The sequence below is a fragment of the Psittacula echo genome, assembly GCF_963264785.1.
Source record: "Psittacula echo genome assembly, chromosome: Z".
In the NCBI taxonomy this organism is placed as follows: domain Eukaryota; kingdom Metazoa; phylum Chordata; class Aves; order Psittaciformes; family Psittacidae; genus Psittacula; species Psittacula echo.
In genome coordinates, this window is record NC_137742.1 from 73,005,534 (window position 1) to 73,033,410 (window position 27,877).

Genomic DNA, 27,877 nt, shown 5'->3' on the forward strand with positions numbered 1-27,877 from the left:
TGTATCTTACCAGGTACTCATGCACTTCTAGGACCAAAACCCACCTAAAACAGCCACTCACCTTTCCCTTTTGGAGACAAAAATAAAACCAAACCTGATCTAATTTTTCAATTTGCTTCTTTTGCTTACATACGTATAATTCAACTGAAGTTAGAGCTTTATCAATGTAAAATTGAAGCTAGGCTCCTGTAAATGATGGGAGAGTTTATCTTAAACTAACACTTAAAATATGGAATAAAACTCTCTCAAAGAAACTACTGTGTTTTAATATCTCACATTATGAACCCAAGTAATTTCAAATGGACAAAACAATGCAGCATGTTTCTATAAAAACAGATTAGATGAGGTTGTATACTAAACAGCGATCTCAACAAGCAAGATTGCATTGTAGAAATGTGGCTTTGAAATAAATTTCAAAGACAAATAAAAAAGTTTTCAAAAATAGGACCTTGTTTCAACATTTTGTTTCAAACATTAACAAATTCAGTAAGACTCACAGATAACAAGTTCATCAACCAAATCCTAATGCACTTATTAGCAACAAAGGTGGAACAGCTTTTCAGCATAAATCCTGATCTTCATTTACAAGCAGCTAGCTTATTCTGTTCTGGAACAGGCTTAAAAAAATATAATTGTATTTCTTCCTTTAAAAATCCACCTTGAATTGACTAAGGTTAAGTTTCAGATATGGAAGTGTAAATACTGTCACCAGTAGTTTAAAGTACTTTCAGTCAAGACTATTACAGAATCACAGAATCACAGAATGGTCTGGGTTGGAAAGGACCTTAAGATCATCCAGTTCCAACCGCCTCACGCTAGACTCAGAAGCTAGTTTTTATGCAACTGTAACTTAATTATTTGAGTTAACTCTGCAATATGGCATATAGAAAATCTAACCCTTACGGAAGATGTTATCAAAAACTCCAAACACTGTCCTAATCTTTTGCCTCATCAAAGGCAAAAGGAAATCTGCATTTAATTTATTTTGTATAAAGTAAACGTCTGAACCATGTCTGAACTACAACATGGTCTTCTCATTTATATCAAGAAAATGATACTAAATTTGATACTAAACAAATATTTATCAAATGGCATATGACCCACAAAAACTTTAAAGTACAGTCTTATTTTAACATAGCTCCCAAACCTATACAACATTCAGCATATTTCTAGAAGCTTTATAACAGTCATGTTTTTTTGTCCTGCACCTAAGTGTGCACAAACATTTCTGCACAAGTTATGTGCATATGCACACATACACAAATGTAGTTAAAAATAACTCAGTATTAAACATTAGCTGCACTCCATCCAGCTCATATACAACCAATATTGAACTGTAAAAACATACTATTCCCTAATACATACATAGTAATACAAGCTGAGAAATAGGGGAAGAACTAATAGCAGACAGTTACATATAGAATCTAGAGCAGTTACATACTATAGGACTACTTCTTCTTGTCCATCCTTTAGGATTGCACTTAGAGATAAATTACAACCTTCTTTAGCAAATTAAACCAAGAACAGGAAAACCTAATGAGATTAAAATGCTCTGAAAAATTTTACCTACACAGCTAGAGATCAATGGTAGACTAATTTTTTTAATTTTTTCTTATATAGCATTCAATCATATTAGCTGTACAGAACACTGCAAGTTGCATCAATTAAAGATAAACAATAAAAACTTCGTAACTTATTAACAATCAGGATATCATTTATCAGTATTTTACATTACTGTGTCCCATACTTGACATAGAAATAAACAAGTACATACTCTGCTCCAAAATCTCTTCCTCTTCTTTTTTTGCTTGCTGCAGCAAAGAACTTTTATCACTATCCTTGGTTTCTGAAAAATGGATTTAGGATATGATGTTAACCTCTGTGTGTGAATGGAATTTAGTATCTTCCGACTGGGAAAAAAAAGCCCTTCTGAAATGAACATTTGATATTTTTATCTATCTACAGTAGTTGTACCAACCAATGCAGCAGTGAAACAACTGGAATGAAAAATTAAGATTTGTATTTTGCTACACAGACACACCAGTCAGATTACTTTTGGGTAATACTACTGCTAGAAATTAAATGCATACTGGTGTTCAATATAAATATTCGATTCCTTCCATAACAAAGCAGGGGATCCAGAAAACTATGGAAATGTTACGACTCAATTTTGTAGGAAACAGAAGATAAAGCAAGCACTAACAAAGTGTTAATATAAAGTACTGATATTTGGCATAGAAAAGAGGTCAATCTTTTGGGTATAAAGCTCACGTAACTATAAAAATATGTTGGAAATTGAAAGACGACAATAGAAAGAAACAGACAAAAGACTATGACAAATACTCCCAACAAAAACAAGAGCAGAATCCCGTAATGGTCTATAATCAACGACTTGAATTTTATTCAGAACTGTATCTCATTTTTTTAATGAAAATTTAGCATATTAAAGCAATATAGACAAACACATCAGTAAGCAAAAAAAGACCTGAATAAAATGGATTTTTTTCAAGTTTTATAAGTTTTTTTTTACCTTCATGGTGTCCATGTGTCATCTTTAGCATATCAGACATGATTTGAATAGGGACATTTGCCTCCTGTGGTATATTTCTGAACATCTCAGGGTTTGCATTCTGAGTGCAGGTCATATATGAGACTGCATGCTTGGCTTCCATATAGTACATAATGTAAAAATTACACATTTCGTCATTGGCTGTTCCCCTACATAACACAGAAAAGATGTGGCAGTTAGGAAAAAAGGAGCTGGATAGAGCTGTTATTCAATTAATCTAACTTGCTTAACAGAGTATTAAACAAAAAGTGGCACTGTCATATTTAGTAGAAGTCCCACACTAAAACATTTAACAGCTTCATTGCAGTGAATATCGAAAATTTCTTTCAGCTTACACTAGACAATACCAGGTTGCACAAACTCCCCAAGTATCTCAGAAATTCCTAACAATTTGGGTTTGATTCTACAGAAAATTGCATCAACTATTGGAACTGCTCTTCTTTCCATTTCCCCAGTATTATTCGCATAGTCCCCAGTGTGTCATCTACTATATACACATTCTGGTGAAATACGACAGAACTGCACCATCCATCATGCCAGCATTCATACACTCCCCTCTCAATCTGGGGCAAATGTAATTTAAAATCGTTGCAGATAACATCTATGTTTCATTTCAGCAGGTATCTTTTATGACAGTTTTCCCCCCCATGTTCAAATGCACCCATTTATTGGCCAATCATACTGGTTCTAATGCAGCAGAACTTAATTTCATTGCATATTAGGACACCATAAATATTTCTTAAAGAGAAGACAGCACTGCAATCTTGAGAATAACTTGATCACAAGCTTTGTAAGGAAGACATGAGTGCAAGAGGAATGATTAATCACTGGAAAAATTCCATTCTTTGATAAATGTTGTCCATGCACTTGGAACAGGAGAGGCTCTTTACTGCTACCTAATTCTGTCTTCAACAGACAAAATAGCTGGTATGAGAAAAATTTTCTTCTGAAAAATATTACTTTGTGACACAGACACACAGGGCCTCTCTGCAACTGTGATCTGTTCCTGCTTTTTGACTCTGCCTTATGGTTGATATATTTTATTTACAGCTACAATTCTGACAATGGAATAAGCTAGAGCTGTAAAGAAAGGTTTGCAAAATAAAGGCTTTTACATTCACATTTTTTAATTAGCTTTCACAATTAACCACTGAGTCTGCATTCATAAAAAGTTACGTGGGTGGCCTATTAGCTGTTTGCAAAAGACGTCAGTGCTGACTTTTCCAGCAGCATCCTGCAGCATTCATTTATTCACCATAGCAACATTAATGACACCAGCCGGAGGGGAGATATGGGGAACACAGGAGAATAGACTGTTTCAAAGGGGAATTGGTATTTTTCCATGCATTGAAAATTTAGCATCCCTTGGAGACCAGAAAAATCAGACTCTGACTGGGCAAGCTCTGGTTAACCTTTTAGAAAGCATTAACTTCACTGTTGGCCTCCCAATATCTGTTACTATAATTGCTTCCTCTTTAAAACTCTAGTAGAAAAATGGATGTGGAACCCACATGAACTCTGGTTCACCTGCCACATTACTGTGTCTAAAAAATACAAAGTTCGTCCTTTTAAGTATTTACAGTTAAAAAAAAAAAGAAAAAAAACAAACTCCATCAACAACAGTTTTAGTAAATTCACAGAAAACTCAGAATCCTTCTATTAGATATCTGAACTCCTGAGACACCCTGTTTCATGAACAAGTTTAATCTCTCTATTGAGATGCAATATTGGGGTGCTTAGTGTATTAAATGCCTAATCCCTTGGGGTTCTGCAGCACATACTTCCAGAACAGGGAGACTTCTGCAGTATCTTCATTCGTCTATATATGCAACAAATTCTAGTGCAAAGAACTGGAGCCACTTAAGACAATATTTTTTTTGCATCTATTTTTATAGTTATATTTGTCAACTTCATCTTACAGAACTCTGCCTGTCATCTTCAACTGACAAACACAGTTCAGGTTTTCCTACTGATCATTATTAGTCATTTATGGATTTCTTTGTTTTGATAAAAGCATGCATATTTTTATACTGAAATAATGGTAACTCGTATATTATTTCACATTTTTAAAGTCAGATTTTATGATGGCTCAAAATTTATCAGAATTTCATAAATTTCCATTAATTTTCTTCTGAAATAATGAAGAGAAATTGTAACGCTTTATTATTTTGCCTTAAACAGTCAGTAACTTCAGCTTACTAAAACCAAATTTTTTTAGACTTGATGACTCCTTTAAGTGTACATCAGCCCAACATCTGAGTAAGGTGCTTAGTAGCATAGCTTCTGAACAGTTCAGCAAAGTGAGGACAGTCAATGTTGTGTGGAGTTAAATATTTAGCAGACTAGATAGCAAAACAGAACATTCTGGCAGAATTTAACAATTAGAATTATCCTGAAAGGAGACATGAAACAAGTATATTTCTAAACATAACCAATGACATGGAGCAAATAGAGAAAATTTACCCTATGTGCGTCTCAGTAGTTCTGCCTTCACCACTGAACACACATCTAGCTGCTAGGGTATCATCGTAGCTAACATCCACAGGACGCTCTACTGGATAGAATGCCTGAAAAAGAGGATGATTCACCCTAATCAGTAAAAGCATCTCATATTATTTACATCAACACCCACACACAAGAGTAACTGCTATACATCTGAAAAGTAATTTCAGGATGGTTTGTGCATCGTAATGTAACCATGATAATGCTGGGCAATATTCATTTTCTACTGGCACAACATGTACCAGTGGAAACACCATGAGGTATATCTATGGATACATGACTGTCAATTCATCTTCCTGGTTTTAAATAAAGATAATTAAAATTTATAGTTAGAATTAAAAAAACAACCAACCTGTGGTAGTTGTGGACTCTGTCTACCAATCAATGTCCATTGACCATTTCTCACTCTGTATCCACTCACTACTTTACCTATAACATACCAATATGTATATGAACAAGAGACATCTAAAAAAAATATGCTGTAGTGTCAGCATTTTTCTGTTAAGTATTTGATATTCCCATGTTGCAATAAAACTCTTACCTAATCTGTGTGTATGAACTCTGTAGGCAAAAAGGTGCATTGGAAACCTTTTGTAATGGCAAGCAATGTCTGCATCAACCACTGTTAAAATATGATAGCAATAAACAAAGAAAAAACCCCACATTAATTATCAGAGAAAAGGTACACTAATGTACTTCATTCAATATGGTTTACAAAAGGTATACCTGCACTGGACAACATGTAATTTCAAATTATATTGGATAATACCTTATGTATCTGCCAAGTCTATCTGATGACATCAAGTCACTTGAAAATGACCTTCTATGATGATGTACATAAAAAATGAGACTGAAACTCTAGCATTTTTTCCAGCATATGCTGCTGCTATCTAACAAAGTAATACACTTGCTTACAGACTATGTAACACTTAAAAGAGGAACACTTAAAATAAACATAGCTATGGTCAACAGTCTACTCAAGAGAAAATGAAAATAAACTGGAATCATTCTAAAATGATACAATTTATAATGAAGTCTTGATTGTAAGATCTTACGGTTCTAGGCCCAGTTTTAAAGATTTAGGGTTAGATGCAGATTTTGGCAGAGAAGTGCTATACTTAGCACTATACTTGTGTCAGGAGCCTACAGAGAAATTCTTCTGCTGATGCCTCTCTGAGACTGGCTGGCTGAGATAAATGCAGCCAAAGAGGCTGGCTGCATTCTTCCTTTTATAAAAAACTTCATAATCTTCTGAAGAACTGCAAATTTGATTGAACAGGCACAGAATCTTACTTCCCTTTCCCTCCCCCTTTCAACTGAAAAAGTAAGTATCTGCAATGATCAAATATCTTTTTGGGGGGATAAGGAGGGTGGTTTCTTTTGATGTTTTCATACTGAAGAGCAAATTCTGATAAGCTTCAACTCAAATTGAAAAAGATTTCAAGTGGCTGAATTCACTTAACAGGTGAAGTCAGCTGGGCATCTGACCACCTCATCCTATTTAGGCAGCTAACTGCAAATGGGAAAAATGGTGTTCTCATATATCTTATTTAGAATGCCAGTTTAGCATAGGCAAATATGGCGTCAGTGCTCAAACTCCTTAAAACAGAACATTCCATGCTAGCTTGAAGAAATGCTATTGGGACTATACAAGCTGAGCTTCAGGTAAAATCCACTGAGTGAGATTTGTTTGGAAACATTGTTCTACAATGTTTTTTCAGCATTTTGACCTTTTAACCAGGTAGGAAGATATGAATAAATTCTTTAAAGAACAGTTACTTACAGGTAGAAATTCATTTACTAAAACTGAACTCTTGGTAAACCACAAATAGCATGATTGGCAAATACTTATGAAGAACAGTCCAAAAAATTGTATGTTTTGTTTTGTTTTGTTTTGTTTGGTGGAGAGAATAAGAAAATGAATAGGGCTTTTTTTGTAAAATATTAAGACAAAAATAAAATACTCATAAGATTTCTAGAAATGTCAGTATTGCACAGATCATTATTGTTCTGTACACTGTCTTCTACAACACTGATCCCTTTTGCTGATGTAGCCATCAAGAAATATGATACAATTTTAGAATTGTATCTATTTCTGTCATCATTTGCTTAATTTGTCCATCTACAATTCAGTGACTCTCTGCTACATTTTCTGCCGCAATAAGCAGTAAAAATAAACCAGATTCTAAAATTACGTAATCACTTTGTAGAATTACAACTCACCTTTTTCACCTGGCGGTATTACAGTGTTCACAGACATCATAAGGTACATTCCGGCAATCAAAGGCTGCCTGCAATTCAAAACTCAAGCTGTGCTAATCAAGTCCTTTTCAAAACATGACTGCAAGTGACACGATATGCAATACCATTTACCACCACTAATTTCTAAATAAATTATGTCTGAAACTGGTCTACTGAGAAAGCAGCTGAAACACAGTACTTCCCTTTCCTTACTGTTTTTCATACAAGCTACAAATTTTAAAGCACCTTCTACAAAACATGTGAAAAACAACATGATCACCTACATAATTCCTGTCCCTGTCCCAGACTTCTAAATATGAAGTTCTTAAACTGGATTAACTTCGTACTGATAGCACTGTTTCATAAACTTTCTTGGAAGAAACAAGAATTTTTGCCAACAGATGACACATAGCTTCAAAATTCTTAATATTGTGATGTATGTATTATTTTTATTTTACATGTTTTCAAAGGAATCTAAAGGAGGGGTTTCCATGCCTTCTGTTCCAATGAAAAAAAATCGTAACATTTAAGTACAAAGATACTTACTTCTGATGTGTCAGATGCAAAGTTACACCAGAGCAGTCCTTGTGTTGGTCTGTACAAATCACAAAACGGTTTAATCATTTACAACTGAACCCATGCAAAATTATTACATATTAGTAACATTATTCTGCTGTATAAAGAATACCAGAAGACAAAATAAGTTTTAATCTTATTGTTTGCAGTAGAACTTTCATACTATGGAAATATCATCCAAATTTGCACAAATCTGAACACAATGCTGCATTTGTAGCAATATTTGTAGCAAAAGAAACTAGTGGATGAAAAACTAACTGCTTTTTTGGCATTAGATACTGCAGATCTTTATGAAATAGCGTCTGCGAGAGGAAACAGTGTCATTTTTACAACAGCAGAAAAAGTTGGTTTGCTTCAAAAAAATCTGGATTTTGAGAAAAGCTAGAAAAATTAAAAATTTGTGGAAAAGTAATGGTTTCAGCCATTAATAATGAAGTAGCCAGAAATACTTGCAATAAAGTCACCAGGTGATTTGGAGATACCAATACAGAGAGCAGTTCTGTTTAACACTCGACATCCCAGAAGGACAGTAAAACAAGTTTATCCATTTGTTAATGCACTGTACCAGCATTACCTAATGTGTTTGACATTTTAATTTAAATATAGAATCATAGAATCATAGAATAGTTAGGGTTGGAGAGGACCTTAAGATCGTCTGGTTCCAACCCCCCTGCCATGGGCAGGGACACCTCACACTAAACCATGTCACCCAAGGCTCTGTCCAACCTGGCCTTGAACACTGCCAGGGATGGAGCATTCACAACCTCCCTGGGCAACCCATTCCAGTGCCTCACCACCCTCACAGTAAAGAACTTCCTCCTTATATCCAATCTAAATTTCCCCTGTTTAAGTTTGAACCCATTACCCCTTGTCCTGTCACTACAGTCCCTGATGAATAGTCCCTCCCCAGCATCCATGTAGGCCCCCTTCAGATACTGGAAGGCTGCTATGAGGTCTCCATGCAGCCTTGTCTTCTCCAGGTTGAACAGCCCCAACTTTCTCAGCCTCTCTTCATACGGCAGGTGCTCCAGTTCCCTGATCATCCTCATGGCCCTCCTCTGGATGTGTTCCAACAGTTCCATGTCCTTTTTATGTTGAGGACACCAGAACTGCACACAATACTCCAAGTGAGGTATCATGCGAGCAGAGTAGAGGGGCAGGATCACCTCCTTCGACCTGCTGGTCACGCTCCTCTTGATGCAGCCCAGGATACACTTGGCTTTCTGGGCTGCGAGCGCACACTGCCGGCTCATGTTCATTTTCTCATCGACCAACACCCCCAAGTCCTTCTCTGCAGGGCTGCTCTGAATCTCTTCTCTGCCCAACCTGTAGCCGTGCCTGGGATTGCTCCGACCCAGGTGGAGGACCTTGCACTTGGCATGGTTAAACTTCATCAGGTTGGCATCAGCCCACCTCACAAGCATGTCCAGGTCCCTCTGGATGGCATTCCTTCCCTGCAGTATATCAACCGAACCACACAGCTTGGTGTCATCGGCAAACTTGCTGAGGGCGCACTCAATCCCACTGTCCATGTCACCAACAAAGGTGCTGAACAAGACCGGTCCCAACACCCATCCCTGAGGGACACCACTAGTTACTGGTCTCCAGCCGTACATTGAGCCATTGACCACAACTCTGTGCGTGCGGCCATCCAGCCAGTTCTTTATCCACCGAGTGGTCCACCCATCAAATTGATGTCTCTCCAATATAGAGACAAGGATGTCATGTGGGACAGTGTCGAACGTTTTGCACAAGTCCAGGTAGGTTACGTCAACTGCTCTACCCCTGTCTATCTGTTCTGTAGCCCCATTATAGAAGGCCACCAAATTGGTCAGGAGGATTTCCCCTTAGTGAAGCCATGCTGGCTGTCACTAACCACCTCCTTGTTTTTCATGTGCCTTAGCATGCCTTCCAGGAGAATCTGCTCCAAGAGTTTGCCAGGCACAGAGGTGAGACTGACTGGTCTGTAATTCCACGGGTCATCCATTTTCCCCTTTCTCCAGTAGTTGGGAACTTCACCTGACTGCCATGATTTTTCAAATATGATGGCCAAAGGCTTAGCAACTTCATTCACCAGCTCCTTCTGGACCTGCAGATGGATTTCGTCAGGTCCCATGGACTTGTGTACGTTTAGGTTCTTAAGATGGTCTCGAACCAGATCCTCTCCTACAGTGGGCCTAGCGTCTTCATTCTCACAGTCCCTGCATCCGCCTTCCAAGACTTGAGTGGTGCGGTCAGAGACTTTGCCAGTGAAGACCAAGGCAAAGAAGTCATTAAGAACCTCAGCCTTCTCCAAATCCAGGGTAGCCAGTTCTCCCGATAGCTTCCGGAGGGGGCCTACGTTGTCCCTAGTCTGTCTTTTATTCGCTACGTACCTACAGAATCCCTTCCTATTATCCTTAACATCCCTAGCCAAGTTTAATTCTAACTGGGCCTTAGCTTTCCTAACCTGGTCCCTAGACTCCCGGACAGCATCCCTGTATTCTTCCCAGGCCGCCTGTCCTTGCTTCCACCTTCTATAAGCCTCTTTTTTCCTTTGAATTTTCCTGAGCAGCTCCTTATCCATCCAAGGAGGTCTCCTGGCCCTCCTGCTGCACTTCCTTCTAGTTGGGATGCAACACTCCTGAGCTTGTAGTAGGTGATCCTTGAATAACAACCAAGAGTCTTGGGCCCCCCTGCCCTCTAGGGCTATATCCCATGGGACCTTACTAAGCAGGTTCCTGAAGAGGCCAAAGTCTGCTCTCTTGAAGTCCAGGGCAGTGAGCTTGCTGCACGCTCTTCTCACTGTCCCAAGGATCTTGAATTCGACCATCTCGTGGTCACTGCAACCAAGGCTGCTCTGGAGCGTCACATTTCCAATGAGCCCTTCCCTGTTGGTGAGCACAAGGTCAAGCATGGCACCTCTCCTTGTCGGCTCCTCTATTACTTGCAGAAGGAAGTTGTCTTCCACACAATCGAGGAACTTCCTGGATTGCTTGTGCCGGGCCGTACCTTCACTCCAACAGATGTCAGGATGGTTGAAGTCCCCCATGAGAACAAGGGCCTGTGAGCATGAGGCTGTTCCTATCTGCCTATAGAGCACTTCATCCACAGATTCCTCTTGATCAGGCGGTCTGTAACAGATCCCCACAATAATGTCCCCCATCGCTGTCCTCCCTTTAACCCTGACCCACAAACTCTCTGTCGACTGCTCACCCGTCCCCAGACAGAGTTCCATACTCTCCAGCCTATCCCTAACATAAATAGCAACTCCCCCTCCCCTTGTGCCAGGCCTGGCTTTTCTAAAGAGCCTGTAACCTTCCATTCCAAATATACTAAAGACTTGAAAGTTACTCTATTTTGGTTGATGATCTGGAAGTTCAAACTTTTTTTTTTCCAAGAAGTTCCCTTTCTTATGTTTATACCAAAACAGGTCTAGTTAGAAGACGGATGTAACACCAAAGCAGGTAAACAGAAAATGGTGAAAAAAATACCCTCCAACAATATATGCTTCAGGTAAGAAAGAGAACACAGTAGCCATGGATCTGCTGACAAGTGATAACTTGGGAGAGATTTTCTTCCATCAGCAGCTAAGTTCAGAACTGAAAATGCATTGCATTTGAACAGAAGAAAGGATAATAGCTAGAGTGGGACAAAACAGAGACTTTCCAAGTTAAAGAATACTAGCTTAGTTTTTCAAACATTAGCTATTTTAGTCACACCATATTTCATTATTAAAGGATAATACTAAGTTTGGGTTTTACCACAAGTAACACTAGAATTTAACTCCAATATGTTCGCTAAGTAGAAAGCTACTGTTTTTACAAAATGTATAAATTAGTGCATACGTTATGCAAATGAAAAAATTGCTACGTCAGTTTCACTAGGTTCTCACAGTGATCTTTATGGCACCTGAGTTTCTCCAGTTCTGTGTGTCCCAACAAACACTTCTGTATTTAAAAATTTGAATCAATAAATCACAGTTGTACTTTTACAAATAACAACGAGAAAGAAAGTCTTCACTATATACATGAAAGAAAAATTACAACAGTAGCTCTTTGACTCTACACTAGTGGGTGGACTACCCACTACTGCAGATGCACTGAATGTTTGGAAAGCATGCCTCATGAGAATTCTTGAAACCAAGAGTGATGAATCAGAATAAAAGTAGCTGAAAATTCAATTGGTGATCCAGAAACAAAAGCATATCCATTCAATGCAGATGGGATTTCTGATGGTCTTTGTCAAGCTATATGTTATATTACCCAAAACTCACTGAGTTTGGTACCTATATTCTGCATAAAGGATTGAATATGGGTATGGCAGAGTAATAACAAATTCACTTGCAATTACACTAGAAGTATTTTAAGACTATGCAAGTAGGTAAAAAAATGCAAAACTAGTCAGTCAGCCACTATGCTGCTGTACCATACACATTTTCTGTTTTACAAAAAAAGCCAAATAAACAATATATTGAAGAAGATATTTTCATTACAATAACATACAATCCTATGTATCATTTTTATGCAAACATGCATGTTTGTACAGACAAATAGTAGCCACTGAAAAATTAAAATAAAATTTAAGCTAAAAATTCTCCAATTTAAAGTACAGTCATTAAAGCAGACATAAAAAAATAGTCTTAAAAGGTCCTTGTTTTGTTTTGTTTTTTTTTAAGTTACTTGTTAAAAATGAAAAATAAAAATAGCAAAAAACCTCACATTCATCACATGGTAAGTAAGGAGAGAAGTGGCAGAGATGTAAAGAAAAAGAAAAGGTTGAAGGAGAGAGAGAAGGGACAGGACCACATAGAAGACTAAGTTATAGCAGATAAGGGAAAAATTACAAAGTCAAGATATGGTCATTACTGGCTAAAGACAGGAAGAAAAATTGAAGTTATGCCATGCCAGAATAAGCACTAGTTTTCAATCACAGGTAACAAATGTTGCTTCTAAATGGCCAAGTCATGAATTGAAAAGCACCCCAAGGACTAAGCTATGAGGACAAAAGTAGGGAAATGGTTGGAAAATATTCAAGAGAAAGAAACTCAATTCTTTGTCCATGGTTTTAGAAAAATGTTCAAGATATATATATACGTTCATCCTCCTCTACTCTTCACTGTAGGAAGCTTCAATTACAATCTCAATATGGGTCTTTGGGAAGTCTCTTTTGCTCCACGCTCCTTGTTTCAAACCTATTTTTTTACTAAATTTTTGGCTATTCATATAACACAGGTGATGCAGAATTCAGCTTTATCAGTTTAACGATGTTAGAGAGTTTGCACTACATAAATTTTAATGGAAGTTGGGAAATGCTTGCTTCCTCAGAACATTTTACTTTATTACTTAATGTCATTTAAAATTTTAAAATTTAAAACGCAATCAATAGTTCTGTTTCTCTCAGTTTTTCAATATATGGTTGAGAATATCATCATTCTATCTTTTAAACACTGCTGAAAAACTATCCCAAAACAACAAACCCAAACCTAGCATATGGCAAATATTAGTTGTGTTTGAAAAATCTAACCCTTACTGTGTCACTGAGTCTTTCTTTTAAAACATCACTGTGGGAGGAAGGAAATTACTCCAGTATATTTCAGTTTGCCAGTATTAAAGTGTTTTCACACTATTTAAATTTTCAGACTATTGAAAAAATTTTCATTCAGTATTTAAATCTAAATTGAGTAATTTCAAAATGAACTGAAGACAGTGGGAAATTTATTATTGCAACTATACAAGGCAATCATATTAATTATATTATTATATGAGCCTTGGGTGACATGGTTTAGTGTGAGGTGTCCTTGCTCATGGCAGGGGGGTTGGAACTAGATGATGTTAAGGTTCTTTCCAACCCTAACTATTCTACGATTCTATGATATTATCAGGAGAAACAAATCAACTTCTGATCTGCAGTGCTGTGTCCAGAGTAAAATAACAGATAGGTACATTGGTGTAGGCTTCTAAGACATTCTTGCATCACGTTATAATTTTGTCTATGGTTATATATAGCCATGACTGAGCTAAACATTTTTCTAACAGTTACAGAGATACGACTGAAATGCTGTTTCCTTGCTTCTTCCCTACAGCTGACCTCCTTGAAAGACTGAAAGCTGCTGAACCATCCATCCAAGAGTGTTGACTGCAGTGAGGCCATGCTTGTTTCCCGTGCAAACTCTTTCCAAACTTTACTGTGTGACTGTTCCAAACTTTACTGTGTGACTGAAGCATAAATATCTTTAATGCACAAACCAAGCAGAAGGTGATCCACCTGGTTGAGGAGGGAAATACAGCAGACATTGTCTATTTGGACTTTAGTAAAACATCTGACACTCTCCCACAGAATCCTCCTGGAGAAACTGGCTGCTCATGGCCTGGATAAGTGTATTCTTCAATAAGTAAAGAAATGGCTGGATGGCCAAATGCAAAGAGTGGTGGTAAATGGTGTCACATCTGGTTGGCAACTGGTCACTAGTGGTTTCTCTCAGGGCTCAGTATTGAGGCCTGCAGATGCTGACTGAGGTTGCTATGCACAAGCCAGCTTGTGCCCAGGCAGCCAAGAAGGCCAATGGCATCCAACCTAGTTCAGTATGTGATTCTATGAAAATCTTAAAGATTCCTTTCAAGTCTGTCAGTCCAGCTGACTGGAATTACTTTGATTCCTTTGTTTCAGCTATTTAGCAAATACGCAGTGCTCTGGGACAAGTAAATTACCAGTTACTATTTGCCAGCTGGCAAAGACTGTGGAAAAGCATTTTTTTATACCTCAGCAACAGGTTCTGTGAAAGCCAATTGTCAAGGCAGTTTCCAACCCAAATGAAACTAGAAGCTATGCTTATAACTGTGTTTTGTGTGGTGTGCAAACATAACACAATCATATTAAATATTCCCTGCTTTTATTTACCTATGTAATCCAAAATCAATACTGCATGTTAAATGCTTAAATTAGTTAAAAAGAATGACCTGTGCTGCTCCTGCTAAACCCTGTTTTCTAGGAGAAATATATGAAATACTAGAAATACAGTTTGTCAAATGGAACACTCATAACTGAGGAGAAGCCAAGTTATCCTGAAAAAAAATGCTCTTTCTATTGGCTGATTTTGATAAAACCTCCAATCCAAGTCCAACAGGCTTCCTGCCAGTCTGTCTATCTCTTTAGTTACATGTATGATAATCTGCCATGGAAGCTGAGACTTCTAGGGCTTCCTAGATACTTAAAATTCTGTGTGGTTTTTTACTTAGAAAAATAAAGACTTCTCAAAAGCTTTTTTTTTTTCCTTTTCTTTTTTTTTTTTTGCACTCTGGGTACATGTATTATAAATTACAGGGCACACTGTTCAAACCCTTTATTCATTTTTTCATTGCTCTATTTCTAATACTTAATAGAAATAGTACAGTACTTATATGTGGCTACTAGAATACTTAAAAGCTTTCACTGTAGCAGAATGGTCCTTTTCTTTTTTTTATGAAGTTTCAAACCCCTTGTTATTTCAAAGTCAGCCCTTTGATTTGTACCAGAATCTCCACATATGGTGTCAGAATTGGCTTTGCTTCATTAAAATTAGAAGTAGCCTCAAAGATGGAGCAGAACCTCTGAGCAAGGCAATCCCAAAGCTAATGCCCACTGGGAATTAATTTACATAAGTTACATTTAAAAAGACAAAGACATGTAGCACAAAATTTAACTTGAAGTCTTGGTAAAAAAAGAGACAAATTCTTTACGCTGCTTTCAGCATTTGATACATAAAAGAAGACTAGCCGAGTCAGGTTTTTTTCATGAGAGTCAAGGTGCTTGCTCCTGCTGAGCTGCTCACTCATCCAGAATCTCAGCAAAATTGTTTTTAAAAGTCTAGTAACATGAAAATGAAACTCTACCTTTATTCAGTCTGTGAAAAACAAAATATGAGCACAGACTCCCTGGTGCCATTTTCATAGCTTTCCAAATAGAAAAGAGGCGAACAATTGTTGATCCTGATGTGGTATAATTTTTCTAGCAAACAAATACCTTGTACAGGTCACAGATGACTGATTTCCTGAAAGGAAATCATAACATACCATAGACATGAATATTCAGGAGTATGCAGAATTAATTTTACTCAAGGCACCAATGTTAAGCCTTCTGGTTATCAAAGAGAAGCACACGGAATCCAGTGCTCAAAATAACGTAGATTATTTTTCATTTTAAAAATAATATATTGGATTACTAAGTAAAAGGCACTGAAATAAAACAGAAGGCATCCTGCCATACTCTTTAACCTTTGAAAGAGTACATGAAATTAGTACCTCCTATATTACAGCCCACACTTCTTAAACTTTCATAATTTTTCAGGTTTATATCTACAACACTGATTATTCTAGGCCCTGCACAGACATTCTAGGCAAAAAGAAAAGTGTTGCTGTAAACTAAGTTTTGACTACCAAGCTAATTTATTAATGAAACTTTCCAAATACATCCTCAACTAATATGCAACAGAGGATACTGATCTCATTTGTTTCTGTTTTGTTTGTTGTTTTTTTTTTTAACTTAAGGGTGAAAATGAACAGTGAGAACTCTTACTTGTCCCCAAGCAATAATGAAGAGCAGGCTCTCAACTATCATGCTCTCTTTAAAGGTTTTTAGCTTCAATTACTTGTGATTTTAACAGGCAAACAATCTCACTGGCTGTAATGATCCATCTGAATTGTCCCATGAAAATAAATTTTGTCAACTTCAGTTGCACACATTTGCATTTGTGCTCCACTTAAACAGTGCCGGCACTCTCAGTTTATTCCTTCCTTATCCTCCTTCTCTTCCTCCTTCTCATTACCATTAATGCCTTCATGTTACATTTTATCTTTAAATCATGGTAAGAAACCATACCTTCAGCTTCAGACAGTGCTGCTGAAAAATCTGAGTATCGCTGAAACCTTGCCAGTGGTATATGGCAGAAAGGCTGCATGGCACCCAGAAGCTACCAGCAACAGGCTAATTTCTTTGCCCAAACCAATCACAACATGTTGATCATTTACCACAGTACTACAGAAGGGTTCGGAGGCCGTAAACGTAGCTCAGACTATTGGTGTAATACATATTCCTCCTTTATATTTTTGCTATTACCCAGCTTACTTTTCCTCCCTTCTTTCAAGTCCAACATACTGATTACCACTTAGCCCATGAGGATCTTTACATTCTTGTTTAAATCCTACACAGTAATGCACCATAACCGAGTTTGAAGAGAATGATGACCCACAGGGTTTTTTTGTTCCTGAAGGCCAGACAGGCCTTAACCCAGAACCACCACACAGGATGTGATTCACAGAGTGGAAATAAGAATTCATGCATCTCAAAGATGTCAAAACAAGAAATTTCAGGTTTAAAGAACAAAGCACAACATGAAAGATAAATAAATAAGTAAATAAATAAATAAATGCAATTAAACTTGTCCCCCAAAGTCACAGGTAATCAATACTTCAATGTGTATTGATGAAATCCAAATTTCAGTAAACCAATATTATAATGTATGGGCCGGATGAGCAGACAATGAGGTGGACTGAAAATTGGCTGAATGGTTAGGCCCAGAGAGTAGGGATCAGTGGTGCAATGTTTAGTTGGAAGATGGTAGCTAGCAGTGTACCCCAGCAGTCAATACTGTGCCCACTCCTCTTGAACATCTTCATTAATGACATGGATGACAGAACAGTTTACCCTCAGCAAGTTTGCATAGGACACCAAACTGATAGGAGTTGCTGATACCCCAGAGGATTATGCTGTCATCCACAGGGACCTGGACAGGCTGGAGAAATGGTGCCAGTGGAACCTCATGCAGTTCAACAAGAAGAAGTGCAACATCTTGCACCAGAGGAGGAACAACCACAGGCACCAGAACATGTTGAGAGCAGCCCAGCTGGAAGGAAGCTTGGCAGAAATGGATCTGGGGGTCCTGGTAGACACCAGGCTGAAGATGAGCCAGCAATGTGCCCTTGCTGCAAAAAACCTTGAGTGTCCTCAGCCAAACTACTGCCAGCAGGTCAGGGGAGATGATGCCTCTCTGGTGTGGTGAGGCCACACCTGGAGTGCTGGGTCCAGGGCTGGGCTCCCCAGTACAACAGATATGGATGTACTGGATTGTCCAAGGAAGGGCCATTAAGATGATGAGGGGACTGAAGCATCCCTCGTACGAGGAGACAGCTGGAAATGTTCAGCCTGGAGAAGAGAAGGACTGGTGCAAGGAAGAATCTTACCCATGCACAAACAAATCCTGCAGGGAGGGTGTAAAGAAGATGTAGCCAGGCTCTTTTTAGTGGTGCCCAGTGACAGGAACAGAGGAAATGAGCAAAAATTGAAATACAGGAGGTTCCTTCTGAACATCAGGAAACACTTTTTCACTATGAGGGTGACTGAGGATGGGCACAGGCACTTCTGGAGACATCCAAAAGCCACCTGCATTTGGCTATTGGTTGCCCTTTATTACAAGTATGCTTACTGATCTTTACCTTTGTGAGTGACACTCACAAGAAAATTCTTTTCTACAGATAATGTAAGTATTTTCAATGCTTTAACTGATATAACTTACAGAACAAATTTCCAAAATACATACCTCTAAATGCACTAATATCCCCATAGTGCACCTGGAGAACAAAAAATCTGCCACCTGATTCACCTCCAACTCTGAATCCAACACCTAAGAGAAGGAAAATGCATTGTTTTCAGAGGCAATAAAGCATAAGATGGCTCACCACTGTTGACCATATCTAAAAATACAAATCACTGTAATGGCTTTGAGTGAAGGGGGAAAAATTCCACTGAGACAACAGTGAAGAAAACATTGTCCTGAAAACTGGGAGAACAACCATCACATGTTCCCAAACAGACTAAGAAGCTAAAACCGTAACTTAGGTATTAATGAGCAGATAATCTGCTTTAACCAAAGGATTCTCTCAATCTAAGAATGTGAATACAGATTTGAGATATATATATAAAAACACAGTATACATTTGGTTTGGGTTTTTTTTAATGAAATTATCGAGTTCTGCCATCTTTGTAGGATTTGGTAGAACTTTTATTTCTCATGCAACCTGTGAATGGCACAAACTGATTAACACTGACTTACTAAGAACACACTGAGAACGAAAAGATGCAGTAAAGTATTCTTTTACATTAATTATGTAAATTAGTATTGTATGCAGAAAAAATTTGGAGGAAATTATGAAGCTATGTTACTTGTTGACAGAAGTAAGCATGGGAACAGAAGAAAATAGAATTATTAACTTGAAATAACGAAACTGTGAAATATCACCAACAGAATTTCTGTGAACCGATTCTACAGTGAATACTCTTCAAAAGAAGCAGAGAAAGAAATTTCTTCTTATTTGGTTACTGGATTCCACTGCCCACAGCAAAGCCTACTTATAAATTGGACTGCAGACTCTCTGCACCTAAATGTAGATCATTACCAAGCCTCTCCACAAACCTTGTATTTATGGACAGTTTAGAGACAAGAAAATTATTACTAGTTGGTGTTTAATAGCAAAGCTTTCATAGAATCCTCCAAGCAAAATTATTTTTTTTACTTGACATTCCGATCACCAAATCAAATAACACTTGTGCTGGCAAGTGTATAAACTGATTACTAAAAATAAACCTCTTCATGAGATGCACTGCTCCTGGTTATGAAAAGCAGCAGTAAAAGATCAAATAAAAAATGTGTATAATTCAGTCTTTTTAGACCAAGGCTGCACAGATGATAGGTATTTCTAGGACTCTTAGCATTTATTAGAAAGAAAAACTTCTATTTTCTAGACATACCACTACAAGTAGCTTAAAAAATTCCAATAGAATTCAGCAAAGCCATCTATCATACAACAAAATGGGTATGTAAACATGTTGCTCAAGCACATCAAAGCATGAAGAAATGAAAAGCACATAAAGATGTCAAGCATACTTAAGACACAGAAAAAATTCAATATTTAGATTGAACTTGTTTGCACTTTCCTGAAACACACAAAAATATTTTAATGCAGTTTGTGTGCTACTGAAACATAAATAGTATCCTTCCAATAACATACAGTAGGAAATGCAAGATTAATGATACATAAAAATAAAGCATTATATTATGACCATTATCTCTACCTTAGCCTTTCTCCCCCCCTACTGAAACCCATAATATTATAGCAAACAGGATGAAGAAAAAAACCAAACCCAAGTATTTTAGCTAGTGTATTTATAGTATATGAGGTTGATGTTTATACAGTTTTGCCTAGACATAATAAAAATTTTATACAAGGTTCCTGTATATGCCAGGTGCTTATTTCCACACCCTCTTCTCTCCCTTGCCCTTGGCACACAAGAACTTCACATTAAAGGCACAGTACCTTCGGGTAGCCTGGTGGGTGGAGCATTTCTTGCCCAAGCATACAAAATATTAGATTTGTCTTTGCATGTTCCTTCATCACAGTCCCTAAAAACATGAAGGAAGAAAACAAAAGGGTATATAATTTTTTAATTCTTAAATCAGAAAGGACAGGTGCATTACATGCAAAACCACTAATTTTAAGATCTATGGAGGCATTTTGGGTGTATGATGATTAAGCTCTTTTAACATAGGCTACTTTCTGAGATATCATTAGATCCTTCTTCTTCTTTTGGTTTCCCTCCCACGCCCCGCCTTATGACAGCATTAGGAAAACAGAGCCAAAACTATAGAGATTTCTGGTAGTCCCTATCAAACTAGCAGTCAGTGATGAAAATAAATAATGAAACCTTTTGTGAGAATGAACCATATGAAAATATCTAGCACTATTAGCTCAAGTGCCAAAAAATTACAATGGCTGCTACTTCTATACAGAGGGACTGGACTTGTGCACAAAGCAGAAAGTAACACACAAGACATCAAAGTTTTAAGTCAAAATTGATATTTAAAATTAATTGAAAAATTACTGACCAAAAAAAAAAAGCAGCTATATATGGACCAGCTGGTAGGAGGCACTCATGCTCTTCTTCCCTGTACTTAAAGCAAGTTCAGTGCTTTAAGTTAATTTTATTCCACTGCACAACTTCTTGCTTTCCATAAACAGAAAAATCACACATACACACTCAAACAAACAAACAAACAAAGACCACAAACAGGTCACAAATATTTACAATAACTGAGAGTTCCAGAGTTGCCCCTAGCCTCTGCAGTGCCTTGCAGGCAACCCTAAGGGTGGAATGTGAAAAACTCCCGAAGACTATTGAGTTTTAGACACCTTGAACTTGCAAAAACTGATAAACCTGAAGTGCAGATTCTACCAGATCTGCAAAAGGCCAGTCAGAAACAGTTGTACAGACAGCATAATGTACCTGGACCACAACCAAGACTGCTACGTGTAGGTGTAGGTTACAGGATGATATAAACAAACAAGGATCCCTGAGGGGCTTTCCAAACACCCACGCAGAAGCACTTCTCAATCTTCTATTAGAGAAAAGGGCTATTTAGAGTGTATTTGTACCTACTTCACTGGCAGAGCATTGTGCCGCTGAGCACAGTGTGAAAATAATTCCGCAGGTGCAGCACACCTAGTATGACATCTAGAAAGCCTCAACCTCAAACTATTCAGACTACACCAACTGATCCAAGCAGGCTGATACCCATGCAAAGACTTCAAAGCAAACCAAAATGGTACAGCCCCTTCTCTGTTTATTACTGCTGGCAAAACCTGGGAAACCTGGGTAAGACCTGGAAAAACGTTTTTTATACATAAAGAGCAGCTTCAGTCACTTTAAATCCTGGGGAAAATAGTCTCAAACAGTGTGAGAAGGAGCATAAAAACATAAAAGACCAGGAGTTTTAGTGGATGCAGGCTCAGTAACATTTCTGTTGAGGATGCATGAGCCATATCTGCCACCTTCCAGAACAAATGATGATGATACTTTCCAGATGCTCTCCCAGGAATAATCAGTTCTTCTAGCACATATGGAAAACCACCTCTGTGGAACATTATGCATTTCAGGGATCCCAGGGAGCCTTCCTGCAACATAGCTGCTGTGTTTTCCTCTAACAGAAAGCATTGCCATAATCATCAGACCACCAAGAGAAAAGGGAACGTGCCACTTTTTTCTTTTCATTAATGTTGCTCATAACACGTCTAGACCTTCACAGCTAGTAGTTTGGTCATCTTCCTTTTCAAACATGTCCCAGTGGACAAGCAAAACTCATTTAAAGATTAAGTGAAATGTCTCACCAGTAATGATTCGTGCAGCTGCAGGTAAAAATTGCACAGCTTTCAACTGCTACAATCTAAAAAACCCCAAAGGGATCTAACCAGGTATTGAGCTACTTGGTTTGGAAATGAATTGAAGAGACTGGTTAGGAGGAACAACAGCAGAAACCAGCTGCTGTTTTACCACCATATTCTGGGCCAGCTAACCTTCGTTTATACTACAGTATTTTTTAGGACCACATAAGCTAGGTAAAAAAAGTGCATAGGCTGTTTCCTCCTGAAATGCTGACTGATGGAGGGGGAATACTTCAGTAAAGAAAGATAAATACATTACTCTTTCATTATGCTTTAAAAATGGTCAACGTTCATACGTAGCCGTCAATGCTGTTTTTGAAACGTCAAGTTTTCAGAAAAAAACAAACCTAGAGGAGACTACAAAGAAGAGTTAAGATAACTGATGAACAGACTTGAAAGCAAGAAGGTAGTAAAAAGTATACATGTACAAACAAAAAATAAACAATCACTGAAATTCATAGCTTCTTTACATGGAAAAAGATAATGAGATTCTGAGCAGAATGAGTAGCACAGAATACCTTAAAAATGGATTATAACTGCATAGTACACAGTACGGCACTAACAATTAGTTTTGACTGTGACCAAAGTGTGGCGGTCAAGGGAGTAGGGGAAAGTGTGCAAATAGAGATGACTGACTGCTTCTCATATCTTTGTTTTTTATAAACTCCCCTGGACTTTCCACAGGCTCAATTCTGGTAATTTTGGTAAAGGCTCGATTTCGGGTAAGTTCAGGAGCTTTTAATGGCACTGGGATTTTGAGCAATTAAAAAAGCAAACTAATTCACTATGTGAGCAAAACCAGTATTTGGCTATCTTTTTAGGATATCTGCATTGCTTAGGACAACAAATAATTTTCTGTTTACTTCTTTGTCTATTATACTCAACTTCTTGGTTCTAACCAAGAGCTGTAAAAAAAGATAATTGAGATGATTGAGTGAGAAAAATCATCAGTTTTAGTTCTTGAGCTTAACGGTGCAGAACATTCTGGGGCAGTGACAATGGTAAGAAACTACACTCTAATTTTTACACTGTTTTCACTGTCCTCTAAGCAGTGAAATACAAGTATTTCACTGAACCAGTCTTGACATCTTTTGCAACCTTTACTGAACTACTGATGTCAAAAGCTTTCAAAAACATGCTCTCCAGCCAGCAGCAGGTGGTTACCTACAACCTGTACTTACACATTTATTTAGATTAGGTAACTATTTCAAGCTGCCTTGCCTAATCCCAAAATAAAGGCTATATCTATGAATCACTTCTTTCAAGAGAGCTCATTTCAGTGTTAGGTTTGACGCAGTGCGAGACCTGTCTTGCCAGAAGACTCAGAAGTTCTGAATAATTCAATATTTTCTTTTAAATCATTCAAGTGCATTCTTGACTATCTATGGAGAATCCAAATTCCTGATGAATCAGCTCAGGCATGCTACTTTGATTTCAGCACAGTTTATCAGCTCAGGCAAAACTTGTTGTAGTGGATGAACTGTTCTTAGGGCTATTATGATCAAGAAACAGAAGCAGCTATATGCTTTTTCTTGGTGCACTGAGCGCAACCTGAGCAAATGAGCCCTAGAATCCCACTTTATTTCTGTGGAAAGTTCTGGGCATTTCAAGAAGGGAGAAATACCTCTGTTCCCCATTAGACACCGTCAGACAGCCTTTCAGATGGCCAGGGGCATTCACATGAGAAGCATCAAGTCACCAGAAAAGCCACCAAGCCAGAGTAACATCATAGATTCTGCCTCAGCAGTGCTAAGGGCACAGGGCAGAGAATACCAAGAGTTATCTGGATGCCATATCTTTCACCTTCCATTTTTCCATATTCAAAACTGGCCTGAATGAAACTTCACGCATCAGGGAGATCAATTTTGCCCTTGCATTCTGACTGCTCCTAAAGGACTATTTTTCCATAATTCACCTAGCCCATGATGGCATGAAAAATAGCTCTTGAGCAAGTACGTTCCAATGCTCTTACAACTTACTACAAACCATCCGAGTAATGTTGCCCAGAATTTCAACGCAGAAACTACAATAAGGCAAAAACCCCATTATAGTATACCTTAACTGAATAAAAACTGGCTATGTAAAAATGTTCATCATGTAAACTGTAAGGGAATGATCCTTGCTAAGCAAGATTTACAGTGGTGTCCTCAAATGTCAGTTCTCAAACAATCATTCTGTCCCTAGGAGATGGAAGAGCAAGTGAAGTCATCACTTCTTACTCTGCAGGTAACAAAAATAACAAATAACAATAAAAAAAATTAAAAAAAAAAAAAAAAAACACAAACACACAAAAAAAAAAAAAAACCAAAAAAACCCACAAAAACAAAAAAAAACCCACCAAACAAAACCTGAACATGTCTTATTGTTAACACACAGTCATCAGAACAAAATTAGTGCTAGTGGCTGAAAGACTCTAGCATATGTAAACCAGTAGCAAAAGACTTGCTTTTAAATTATATGTACTCTCTGCAATGACTTACAAATATATGCCACAGTTTCTACACATCTGAACATTTAAATGAACACGTTTACAACATAGACATTTACAGATATACACATATAGATGTAAACACACATATGTCTACACACATATATACTACATTAACTATATACACACACAGGTACATAACAAAGCGGCATTTATATGAGCTTATGTAAGTATGTCAAACAGGCATAAATGCAGATGTCTAAAGCCTCCTTTATGTAGAATAGACATGATCATCTTTCTAGCCTTGCAGATAGTCATGGGCAGAGCAAGATGAAATGCTCCAAACTGCTGCAGCAACAAGGATGTGAGATTATGAGACACTGCATGAAAAGCTTTTATTTTGAGAATATAAAGCAAATACTGCAGTTCAGGAACTATACACAAAAACCCAGCAAGATTTAATTAAAACCTGCATCTGATAAACTGGAAACATATTTAAATACAACACTATTGTACTGGATCTTGCTGAGCTGGAGTGAGTTCTTCCCCATAGCAGCCTTCATAGTGATGTGTTTTGATGTGTTTTGGTAGCTAGCAAGGTGTCGATTAACACACCAGTGCTTTGGCTACTGCTGAGCAGTGCCTGCATAACATCAAGGCTGTCTGTCCAACATTCCCCCTTAACAGTAGGCTCAGGGTGGGCAAGATCTTGGGAGAGGACATAGCCAGGACAGCTGACCAAAGCTACTAAAGGGGTATTTCATATCACGATGTCTGCTCAGCATATAAAGCTAAGAGAAATGGGATAACGGGTCATTCGTTATTACAGCATTTGTCTTGTGAAGCAATCACTACACATACTGGTGCCCTGCTTCCAGGAAAGCAGCTGGAGATTGCCAGCTGATGGGAAATAGAGAGTAAATCTTTTGGCTTTCTTTGCTTTCATGTATAACCTTTGCTTTTGCTTTATTAACCTGCTTTTATCATGACCCACCATTTTTTTTCCATCTTATTTTCTCGCCCCCCCTCAGCTGAGGAGGGGAGTGATAGAGCAGCATGGTGGGCACCTGACGTCCAACCAACATTAAGCCACCACAATTAATTACATGCTTCATCATTTGACACGTAGATGTTAAGAACAGCAATCAAAACCAAAAAGCAACATTAGGTGCCACTGGTGCTCTTCTGCTGGACCATAGTTCCTCTCCAAGAAGAGAGATTATACAGTCTGATCAACCTATAACAATACTTTTCTATCACATATGGATTATGTCAAGGCTCCAACAAACCTACTTCCTGATGTATAAACCCAAGAAACTACATGTAAAATCTACTCAGTTTTAATTAGGACACTCAAGATGTAAACTGGTTTTAAAAGGCCACAATGGGAACCGTTTCATGTTGCCATAATTTTAATATTAAACTATTCAAAAAGTACATTGTTACATTTAAGATACAATAAAAAGAACACAGAAAAACTGTCTGCTGGGAAAAGAAATTAAGAGAAATTCTGTGCTTTCACAGTTTTACTTCTGTCTGAACTTTTTAAGTGTCTGCTTTTCTTGCAGGACAAGACTGCAACATTTTCTTTATTAAAATTGTTGGTTGGTAGAAGGGAGATAAAACTTTCAATGAATGCTTGTTGTACGCTTAAAATATTACTCAAATCATCTCCAAAAACATGCAGAGAATATCTGAAATGCTAAATTAGTATTTTTGTTTTGTTTTGTTTTGTTTTCTGTAGAAAATACATTATACTATACCCATTAGCTCTAACCTACAGCATTAGTTACCTTTTTGGTAAATACTGAAAAGTTAAGTTGTGATTATGCAACCTGACCAGAAAATATAGATTAAAATTGTTCCACAGAGCAGAGTAAATCACAAGCTTTGCAGGGTCAGCAAAATCTGTTTTTTATTGAAAACCTGGAGAAAACTTGCAAAATTACCAGACAGAACATTTATTTCCACCTACTTTCACGCTCTCTTCACTCTAGTTCCCTACACTTATGTTAGTGGCATTGAGAGGTTTCCTCTGCCCTCATTCTGAAGGGCAAGTCAACCACCAAATCACTTGACAGAGAACATGTTCTTCAGCTTACTCTTCACCCAGTTTCCTTCCAAACAACTGATAGAACACTTCTTCATACACTAAAAGCAGCCAGCTATAGAAGAAACCTAGATTTATTGGTATCCAATTGTACTCTGCCTTCTATAGCTTCTGTCTCCTCCTCAGAGACAGTCAGTTAATCATGAAGAATCAGAAAACACATCTTTCTCTCCACTTTACAGAGTAGTTAGATAAAAAGAAAATTAACGCTTTTAAGTGTGGAAAACCCAGAATGTTATGCAGTTCTTCTTCATTCTAAATTTTTCTAATTTATCAAAAATTGTGACATAGGAAAAGGTTTATGTAGAAGCAAACAACACATGAAAACTTAGCTAAAATAACAAAGGCAAACTGCAACTCTTACCAGTAATTTTCAGTAGAAGAGGGTTCATTACATCCAAAGAGCAACATGTGATGGACAGTGTCCATGCTGGCATGAGGCTTAAAGTCAACTGAAAAACAAAATGGTAATAACAAATAATCTATCCTTATTTTCACCATAAGTTACATAAGCAAGAGCATTTTGTACCGTTTTTTCTCTGTAGTACTAGAAATAGGCATGCATGTGCCCACTCATTCATTTACCTTCTGCTTTCCACTTACAAGCTGTCCTTATATTCCCATTCAACAGCTTGTCTCCCAAGCTAAAAGAGTAGCAGTTTTGGTACTGATACCAATCTAAATAAAATCTGATTTACTTTTCTGATCAAGTACTACTTTAAATTATGAACTCCAGGAGAAACATGAATGAAGAGAACATGGCATCAGTTTAATATTAACAGTGTCTAGTTAAGCAATGTATTACAAAAAAATATATTCTAAGTTCATCTTCATAAATAACAATTCAATTATACAGTTAATATTCTTTCTTTCCTACAAAGGAATGAACTTTGAAGTAATTTATCAACATACCAGTGTCCACAGTTTGGCAGATTAAGGAAACATTAGAGGCCTTCAATACAGTGAAATAATCATTACTTGGTAATATGGAAGTTAATATATGCCATATTAGAGTAACAAACCCATAGTGTCTCAGAGTCACGTATGGACAAAAAGTAATAAATCATCTAATTATTTCAATTTGTGTTGCTGAACTTAATAGGCTCCATCTCATTCATACAGCACAATCTGATAAATAGGGACTCACTATGAGTCAGTCAGAAAAAGACACATTTATTTACTAGTCATCCATGTGAATGAACATGAGGGTGAAGATGACAAAC

The 27,877-nt window shown here is 37.5% G+C and overlaps 1 protein-coding gene across 2 annotated transcripts in view; it reads right to left on the reverse strand.

Annotated features, from left to right (window-relative positions):
* PAM (peptidylglycine alpha-amidating monooxygenase) overlaps positions 1–27,877 on the reverse strand; it is a gene marked incomplete at its 3' end in the record, with an annotated part of 71,202 nt that overhangs the window by 38,005 nt on the left and 5,320 nt on the right. For both annotated transcript variants that reach the window (XM_080637565.1, XM_080637566.1), the window contains exons 4-13: positions 27,019–27,106; positions 20,215–20,300; positions 18,441–18,524; positions 7,859–7,907; positions 7,295–7,362; positions 5,613–5,693; positions 5,424–5,500; positions 5,033–5,136; positions 2,531–2,718; positions 1,775–1,846 (exon numbers count right to left, since the gene is read on the reverse strand). In XM_080637565.1, the coding sequence (XP_080493691.1) occupies positions 1,775–1,846; positions 2,531–2,718; positions 5,033–5,136; positions 5,424–5,500; positions 5,613–5,693; positions 7,295–7,362; positions 7,859–7,907; positions 18,441–18,524; positions 20,215–20,300; positions 27,019–27,106 (897 nt within the window). The remainder of the gene's footprint in view (positions 1–1,774; positions 1,847–2,530; positions 2,719–5,032; positions 5,137–5,423; positions 5,501–5,612; positions 5,694–7,294; positions 7,363–7,858; positions 7,908–18,440; positions 18,525–20,214; positions 20,301–27,018; positions 27,107–27,877) is intronic.